Genomic DNA, 9,683 nt, shown 5'->3' on the forward strand with positions numbered 1-9,683 from the left:
TGGGAGCAGATATTTGCAAACGACATCTGATAAAGGGTTAGTATCCAAAATATAGAAAGAACTTATAAAACTCAACACCCCCAAAAAACAAATAACCCAGTTAGAAAATGGGCAGAAGATATGAATAGACATTTTTCCAAAGAAGACATACAAATGGCTAACATACATATGGAAAGATGGTCAACATCACTCACCATCAGGGAAATACAAATCAAAGCTACAATGAGATATCACCTCACACCAGTCAGAATGGCTAAAATTAACAACACAGGAAACAACGGATGTTGGTGAAGATGCAGAGAAAGGAGAGCACTCTTGCACTGTCGGTGGGAATGCAAACTGGTGCAGCCACTCTGGAAAACAGTATGGAGGTTCCTCAGAAAGTTAAAAATAGAACTACCCTACCACCCAGCAAATGCACTGCTAGGTATTTACATAAAGGACACAAAAATACTGATTTGAAAGGATACATGCACCCTGATGTTTATAGCAGCATTATCAACAATAGCCAAGTTATGGAAAGAGCCAAAATGCCCATTGACTGATGAATGGATAAAGAAGTCATGGTGTATAATAGAATATTACTCAGCCATAAAAAAGAATGAAATCTTGCCATTTGCCATGATGTGGAGCTAGAGAGTATTACGGTAAGTGAAATAAGTCAAAGACAAGTACTGTATGATTTCACTCATGTGGAATTTAAGAAATGAAACAGATGAACATGGGGAAAAAAGAGGTGCAAACCAGAAAACAGACTCTTAACTATAAAGAACAAACTGAGGGTTGCTGGAGGGGAGGTGGGCAGAGGGATGGGTTAAATAGGTGATGGGTATTTAAGGAGGGCACTTGTGATGAGCACTGGGTGTTATATGTAAGTGATGAATCACCAAATTCTACACCTGAAACTAATATTACACTGTATATTAACTGGAATTTAAAGATTTATTTATTTATTTGAGAAAGAGAGAGGGCATGAGAGAGCACAGAGGTGGGGGGGAGCAGAGGAAGAGGGAGAGACAGTCCAAAGCAGACTCTGTGCTGGGCATGGAGCAGATGCAGGCTGGATCTCACAACCCTGAGATCACGACCTGAACCGAAACCGAGAGTTGGACACTTAACCGACTGTGCCACCCAGGTGCCCCTACTAACTAGAATTTAAACAAAAACTTGAAAAAAAATAATATTTGATTTTTTCAATGTTTTATGTTTTCAGTAGTAAAGTGAAATCAAATTTAGTGTATGCACCTGAAACTCTATATAAGTTTTAAAATAAATTTCTGAAGTTGAATTTTATTATGAAGACTTTACAAACTCAGATTTCTTTGTTATGTAATAATACATAAGTAGCATATAGCCCAGTGCTTTGTTAGCATTTTTTATGACTATTTATAGTCTAAAATTATTATCCTAGCCACTCTTGTATACTATGTTGATTGACATCTTTTATATATAACTATTAATATTATTCCCCATAGTTTTCCTTTTAAATATCAAATTGATTGACTCATAAACCCAAACTTTCTTTTCTACTTCCTTTAATAAAATATTAGTTGTTCCACAGTATATCCCAGGAATCACACTCCCTCTGCCCTCATACAAAGATGTCTTAGATTTTTATCTTATGTTAATTAGTTAAGCTGCTGGGAAAGAATTTTACCAACAACCAAGGAAATATCTTTACTCCTTAACGTCATACCTAATATGTGTGTGTGTTGAGGGGGGAGGGGAGATGTGTGTTTTTTCCTGAAATCCTTATATTTTCAATTTTTCACTCTTTTTTCATACTGTAGGCCTTTGGATAGGGCCTTAGTTTTAGCTCATTTTCAGCAATTGTTGCATTTTGTATAATACAACAATTTAAAAACAATTTAAGGTTGAGGTACCTGGGTGGCTTAGTCAGTTGAGTGTCCAACTCTTGATTTTGGCTCAGGTCATGAACTCAGGGTGGTGAGATCAAGCCCTGCCTCGGGCTTCCGGCTCAGTGGGGTGTCTGCTTGAGATTCTCTCTCTCCATCTGCCCCCACCCCCAGCTTGTGTGCTCCCCCCACACTCTCTCTAAAAATAAATAAATCTTTTAAAAAATAATAAAAATAAAAACAATTTAAGACTACTGTCAAATCAAACACTTAAAAATACAGTAAACAGAGTTCTGCCTCCTGAGGGCTGTTGTGACCAAATCCTAACATGACTTTTTGTTGAGGTACTTCACTTTGGTCCACTCTCTATACTGTTGCCCCTAAACTTGTTGCCAAAAGACAGATCAAATCTTGTACCTTTCTTCCATGGCTTCCAGCCTCCTACAGCTAAAATCGAAATCCCTTGGAACACAAAAAGAACCTTCCACCATCTGGCCCCACCTAACTTTTTTACCCTCATTTGCACCCTTAATATGAACACAGGAGCTATAGCCCTGTAGAGCTGCTCATCAAATCTCAACAAATTCTTTTTTTATGTCAGTGTTTGCACTTATTTTGTTACTTCTGTTTAGAATGTCCTGCCCTTCTCTTCCCACTTCCCCACCCCAATCCTTAGTATCTTTCAAAAGCCAACCAAAGTTCCCTTCCTCAGTGACAACACGTTCAGACTGCATGGCAGTCACTTCTTCCTCTAGGAACTAGACAATCATAATCTAGTGCTGGAGGGACAAAGAAACACATGGTCAAAAGACCATATGAACTCCTTAAGGACAAGGATTTCATCATTTAATCACCTATGTGTCCCCTAAACCTACCAGTCACACAGTAAATGAATGTTGAACTGCATTTAACTGAATCATATGGAATGAGTCTAATAATTGCATTTTCACTTTTAAGAATATTAACTATGTGGGTTTTCTAAAGTTGTAGGTTCATAATTTGACCTGAAAAAACAAACCACAAAATAGTTGCTAAAAGTTTACAAATAAATATATTCTTATAATTTTTAATAAATTTTAGTTAAATTTATATGGTTTTTCTGGTTTGTTGTTGTTTTTTTTGTTTTGTTTTTTTGTTTTTTACTATCACAATCAATAGATTTATCAACCTGCACTGAGACCGGCGCTGAGTGGGGGTGGGGTGGGGAAGAGGCTGGGAATGACCACAGGGCCAAAGAGAAACAGGAGGAGAAGAGAACAACAGGGGGAAGGAGACAACTACATTGTCTTCCCGAGATCAATTTTCTTCTGGATGGCTCGAGCCGAGTGGTAGATGAGTGAATCGATGAGTCCAGCCACTGTGAACATGCCCCCAATGATGGCGCACACACCCGTCAGGAAGTGTGTGAAGGACCTGTGCTTCTCTGTCAGTTTCACCATCATGGGCGACAGCTCATACAGCACGAAGACTCCGGGAAGCCCCTGGTCGCCCATCAGCCCATTTGCAACCTTCTCGTGTCTGGTCACAGAGAACTGATTTGTCCTCAGCACCTCCTCGTCTACCTTCATGTACACTGTGGGTACCACCTTCACAAAGTACTGGAACATCATGGAGGCTTGGGGTGCAGTGACGTTGGTGCGGTCCAGGGGGTTCACAATGCCAGGGTAGTCCTCCCCGAATGACAGGTGCCGGATGTAGTGGGTCATGTTGATATTGTCGAGGCCGAAGCTCTGCAAGTGATGGACATGCACGTGGGACTGCTGGAAGCTCTTCCCGGGAGCAAAGTGGAAGTTTCCGGCCACCTTGTTGACTTCTAAGAAGCCATATACTTGGCAGCCTTCATTCTTCTGCTCCTGCATCTTCTGGCTGAAGCCTTCTCGCTGGCACTGCTCAATAGTGTCTGGGTTCTTGAAGGCCCAGCCCCGACGGCGATAGGCCTCCCGCACATCTTCACAGGTGTTACAGCACCTGATGTCTTCCGTCTCGGCACCGTAGCAACTCTCACAGGGATCAGGTCCAGGGAGTCAGGGTCAAACACTTTTACCTCAACCTTCCCAAGCTCATGACGCTCGGCCTCTGAGCTCACGGGGATGCCATCCTTTTTTTTTTTTTTTTTTTTTAAGATTTTATTTATTTATTTGAGAGAGAGAGAATGAGAGATAGAGAGCACAAGAGGGAAGAGGGTCAGAGGAAGAAGCAGACTCCCCGCTGAGCAGGGAGCCCGATGCGGGACTCGATCCCGGGACTCCAGGATCATGACCTGAGCCGAAGGCAGTCGCTTAACCAACTGAGCCACCCAGGCGCCCTCACGGGGATGCCATCCTTATCTAGCCATTGCTTAAACAGGTTGTGCTCCACATCCAGCTGCTGCTCCCCAGCCACATCCATGGCATCGATGCTCAGATAGGCACAAGGCATGTGTGGAAAAAATACGTCGATGTTGATCTTCAGTTTATCTCCCCGTGACTTGTCCACGTAGAGTTCAGGATGCACCTCAGTGGTGAGGTAATACTGCAGCTTGGACAGAAACAGTAGCAGCATGAGAAGGCCACTGACAATAGTCACCATGGCGCCCCCGCAGGTTTTGACCCGGAAGTCCTCCAGAGTCTTGGGGTAGGCATCGAACTGCTTGAGCTTCCCCAGCGCCTCCATGGGGACCAGCCGGAAAGGGGACGCCAGCCGGCCCGCCCCTGCAGCCTCCTCTGGTTTGTTGTTTTTTACTTTAAGTAAGTTGTGTATAATTTATAGAACTCACGTAAATGTCTCAGGGTAATTTGAAAGTATATAAAGCATAGAAATACTATTGGAATGGATAGCTGAGATACAAATATTAAAGTATAGGAATGTGCCAAAAAGAAACTCTTGCCTGAAGAGAACACATGTTTTTTTTTTGCAACAAGCAAAACCCTGACATATTTAATAAGGCATTGCAAAATCTGCCCCTCCCTGCCCCCACCAGGGGAGGGAAAGTCAAAGTTCATATTGCACTTTGTTTAGAAACTTTGGAACCATGTGTTTAAAGAATGAGAGCGGTTTGTCAAGACTTTCTGCCAAAGCACATCACAAGCTTAACATGTGTTTACTGCCTGCTCTCAAAAACTAGTCTCCATGAGCCAGCCAGCTGCTAGCTAGCATTAAGGATACCCTCTAGATAGTGAGGCCTCAAACTGGGTCACATCTCCATTTCCCAAGGGAAGCTCTGGAAACTTTATGCTGTCTTCTTTGTTTCTCATATAACTTGTTAGCTCTGTTTTATAAAATTCTGCAATTTTAACCTTAGAGCCACGACATTAAAATTTATAAATATAAAAATGCAGATATTAAAATGTTCCTAAGTTAATAACCTTCCTGATAAACTTGCTTTTCCCACATACTCTGTTATGATGCAACCATCTTTCCAAATACCTACCTCAAAAAAGTTGAAGTCAATAATAATAACAGTGAACATTTATTGAGTGCTCTTAATGTCTCAGGCACTATGCTTTTTTATCTCTTAATTCTCACAGGAGTTTTTGGGAAGAAAATGGTTCAAACACATGTTCCTGACCTTCCCCTTTCCCCCTTTCTTCCCCTAATTCCTTCCTGGTGCAACTCAATAATTAAAAGCAGCCATCAGAGGCCCTTGTTGATTATCTGTGTTTCTGGGGCTGCCTTTAGGATAGGGTAGATATTATGAGGTCTGTAACTTGGGAAAGCTAACTCCCTTTAGGAAGAAGAGGGCTTCGTGGGTAGATGGAGTCACTCTTCTTCTAAGTGCCTGAAAAAGAGTGTTTCTCTTCCCGGGCTTGGAGAGCCAGAGTTGAAGAAGCTCTCTCCTACCCCTTTCATTTGGGGTCCCAATTTCCTAGCTTGTCTGCTTTTGGCTAGAAAGTGGTTCTCAAAATGTTGTCCTTGGACCTGTAGCAATGGCATCACCTAGGAACTTGTTAGAACTCGTTAGAATTACAAATTCTCACTAGAGGCCTATAAATCAGAAACTCTGGGAGTGGGACCCAGGAAGATGTGTTTTAATAAGCCCTCCAGGAGATTATGATACATGCTCAAGTTTGAGAACCATGGGGCTAGGAGAACAGATAGCAAATAGCTTCCACCTGCTGGAAACCCCAGCCACCTGACCTATAAAGGTGCTGAGGAACTCCTATCCATTAGTAAGGCACAAGAAGTTACGATGCATTTAATGAACTCAGTAATTTGAGGGAGGTTTGTTTTCATTGCTATTTAGTGTTTCATTGAGTGAATAATAAAATGTTTTATTTATGCTGGAATCCATCATTTCTTCATTCCCACTGTCATTCTCCTAATTCAGACATTCATCAAATGATCTTCATTGCTTAAGCCATCCCTGTGGTCTCTAACTGTTCTCTTCATTTTCAGGCTCTCCCCTACTGCTGCCAGAGGAATCTTCTGAAAGTCAACACTGATCATGTTCCTACTCTTAAAAGAAGTTGTAGAAGGAAGGAAGAAGAAAGGCTGAGAGGTAGGCAGTGACATATTACTCAGGGCCTTGGAGACCATTTTAAGGATTTTGGTTTTTATTTTAACTGCAATGAAAAGCCCTATCTGGCTGATAGTTTTGACTTTCTAAGCTCAGAGACTTTTACCCTGGAGTCCCTTGACCTTCGGATTAGGCCCTTTTGATAACATGTCTGCAAGAATCCCACCAAGTTTGCTAGGCCTTACTCAAGCACTGCGCCATAGCTGCTTGGGATCACTTCATCCGCTAAGTTCTCTCAGCCCTGGCCCCATCCATTGCCAATTTTGTCTTTCATTTCTCTGTAATCAACTATCAAGCTCTGTAAGGGCTCTTAGGGTTCTTTTGACTGGGCCTGAGAATTAAATTGACATAAGACAGATCAGCAGGAGAAAAGCATACCAATTTATTTAATACAAGTTTTATGACACGGGAGCCTTCATAATGAAAGAGACCCAATCAAGTGGCAAAACCTACTCGCTTTTATATTAGGTTGAACAAAGAGAGGCAATTATGGAAAAATGACTATATGAGAAGGCTAAAGGAAGGGAAGAATTATTTACACAGGTTTGTGTAGCATTCTCTTGGTCTTAATTTCTTGTCCCTGTTGATAGTGTTATGTTCCTTGTATAGGGAGGGCATCTTTCATGTGGGAATTTCATCTCCTGCTTTCAAGAAGAGGGAAAATTAGAGTGTTTTTCTTATGTTTGCTGTCTTTCAAGTACCTTTAATTCAAAATATTAATATACCAGATGGCATATTTTGGGGTGACATTTCTGTATTCCTTCAGTTCCTAGCATGCCTCCAGGTGAGGCCATATAAAGTTAACACATATATGGTTATATGCCATGACTTTGGAGAGTATAGTACTGAACTATTGTGCCAAAAAATGGCAAGTGAAAGAAAAATGAACTGATGAACTAAGAATCCTAAGATTTAGCTCACAGTCTCACCTAGGTGCCTAGATGAAGACATTTCAAGTGTCTTACTTAACAAACACTGCTAATTTATACCATTGAGTATAATGAGAATTACAGAATGTTAGACAAGAAAGGGCCTCCATAGCTACGGGCATAGTTATAGACTATAATTTTAGTGCAGGGGTTGGCAAACTTGCTGTAAAGGGCTAGACAGTAAATATGTTCAGCTTTGCGGGCCATACGGTCTCTGTCACCACTACTCTACTCTGACTTTGTAGGATGAAAGCAGCCCTAGACAATATGTAAATGATTGGGCCTGGCTGTGCTCCAATAAAATTTTATTGGCAGCAGGTCAGATTTGGCCCATAGGCTGTAGTTTTCCAACCCCTGACTTGGTGTATAATTTCAGTCCTCATTGCCGTTTGTTGTTTTGGTTTTTTCTCAGTATTTTTTTTTTATTAAGATCTAATTTACATTGAATAAAATGTAGCAGCTCTTAAGTGTACTTTTTGATGAGTTTTGAGAAATGTATTCACCTATGTAATCACCATCCCAATCAAGACATAGAACATTTCCATTTCTCCAGAAAGTGCCTTCGTGCTTTCCAGTCAGTCCCCACCCCCACCCCCAGAGGTTAACTATTCCTCTGATTTTTATTCCCATAGATTAAGTTGCCTGTTCTTGAACTTCATGTAAATAAAATTATACAGTGTCTTTATGTCTGACTATCTGGCTTCTTTTATCCAACTACTTTGTGAGATTCATCCATGTTTTGAGGGTATCAGTAGTTAATTCTTCTATATTGCTAAGCAGTATTCCATTGTATGAATATGCCTGTTCTTAGTTCCCTAGAACTGTCTTAAGAAATTATGACAAACTTCATAGCTTAGAACCACAAAAATTTATTCTCTCACAGCTCTGGAGGTCATAAGCCTGAAATCAAGGTGTGGGAAGGCCATGCTCCCTCTGATAACTCTAGGGGAATAATCCTTCCTGGCTTCTTCCAGCTTCTGGTGGCCCCTAGTGGTCCTTGGCTTGTGGCTGCACCTTATCTGTGCCTCTGTCTTCACATGGCCTTTTCCTCTGTGTGTCTGTGTCTTTCTTCTTTTATGTCTCTTATATGGACAGTGTCACTGGATTTAGAATCGACCTTAATGGAAGATGATCTCATCTTAATTAATTGTATCTGCAAAGATCTTTTTTTTCCAAATAAGGTCACATTCACACGTTCCAAGTGGACATATCTTTTTGGGAGCCACTATTCAACCCACCACAGTGTATCACAGTTTTATTTATTCAGTAAGCTAATAATAGATATTTGAATTCTTTTTCTTTTTCCTTTCCTTTTTTTGTTTGTTTTTTTGGCTATTACAAATATAACTGCTATGAATATTTTTGTATAAGGCTTTTTGTGGGTGTTTTCAGCTTCACAGTTTTTGAATTCTGGTTCTAATTATCTTACTATAAGATGTGACTAATTTCTTTCTAGTGGTAATCACCCATAATAACATTAATTCTGACAGGAATTTCTGTAAGAATTGATCAACCTGCATACACCTGACTTTAAAAAGGTTGTATGAATAAAAACATAATACTGCCAAGAGACAAGACATAGAATTCTAATAAGTATCTTCATTTTTGTTTCTCAAGACACCATCAAGAAACAAACAAGTTTCAGATCGAGAAACATTGACTTGAACTCTTAAAATAGCAGCAATATGTGATTAGAGTAAAAAAACAAAAACAAGGACAGCTTGACTCAATTCTGTCAATTCTTTTGTTTTGTCATGATAGTTTGCATAGGTGCTTGCAGCTGTCACCCAAGCTAACCTTGATACATTTATCTCATTATGGGCATGGCTAACATGGACTACTCCACTAGTATGGGGTTAAATGCAGCTCCTTAATAAACAAACAAAGCCATCCATCAGAGGTCCCACCTTTAGATTCTAATAGGCCCAAACTTAACAGAACTACTGGGACATGGTTGAGAGGCTTTCTGCCTGTGTGGCTGGCTACTACTCTACAGCAAAATCTTCTTGGAGGAGAGGGACTGTCCCATTCATCTGTGTATCATCCAACTCCAGGCCCAGCTCAATGCTTTCTTAACCTTATAAGTGTTTCCTGGGTAAATAGTGCCTGTGAATAAAAAATAAGAAGGAAGATGCTGATAACTACTCTTCATAGGAGAGTAATTCCACTAACACAGAACTGTTCCTGTTAATGAAATTTCTTAGAAATAGTTTTAATAGGGTGCCTGGGTGGCTCAGTTGGTTAAGCGACTGCCTTCGGCTCAGGTCATGATCCTGGAGTCTTGGGATCGAGTCCCACATCAGGCTCCCAGCTCAGTGGGGAGCCTGCTTCTCCCTCTGACTCTCTCCCCTCTCATGCTGTTTCTCTCTCGCTCGCTCTCTAATAAATAAATAAAATCTTTTA

At 40.8% G+C, this 9,683-nt stretch overlaps 1 protein-coding gene and 1 long non-coding RNA gene across 3 annotated transcripts in view; one reads left to right on the plus strand and one right to left on the minus strand.

Annotated features, from left to right (window-relative positions):
• The window catches only part of LOC141373610 (uncharacterized), a 229,928-nt gene that overhangs the window by 23,181 nt on the left and 197,064 nt on the right, over positions 1-9,683 (plus strand). For both annotated transcript variants that reach the window (XR_012379809.1, XR_012379810.1), the window contains exon 3: positions 6,231-6,333. This is a non-coding gene — a long non-coding RNA (uncharacterized lncRNA). The remainder of the gene's footprint in view (positions 1-6,230; positions 6,334-9,683) is intronic.
• On the minus strand, positions 2,990-4,552 carry LOC112821229 (endoplasmic reticulum-Golgi intermediate compartment protein 3-like). The gene is given in 3 exon segments (XM_073897640.1): positions 2,990-3,873; positions 3,876-3,954; positions 4,167-4,552. Coding segments are annotated over 3 exon segments (1,161 nt in total). The 5' UTR covers positions 4,509-4,552; the 3' UTR covers positions 2,990-3,133.

The sequence above is a fragment of the Callorhinus ursinus genome, unplaced genomic scaffold (assembly GCF_003265705.2).
Source record: "Callorhinus ursinus isolate GAN/ISIS: 27379988/994484 unplaced genomic scaffold, GSC_fseal_2.0 scaffold10, whole genome shotgun sequence".
In the NCBI taxonomy this organism is placed as follows: Eukaryota; Metazoa; Chordata; class Mammalia; order Carnivora; family Otariidae; genus Callorhinus; species Callorhinus ursinus.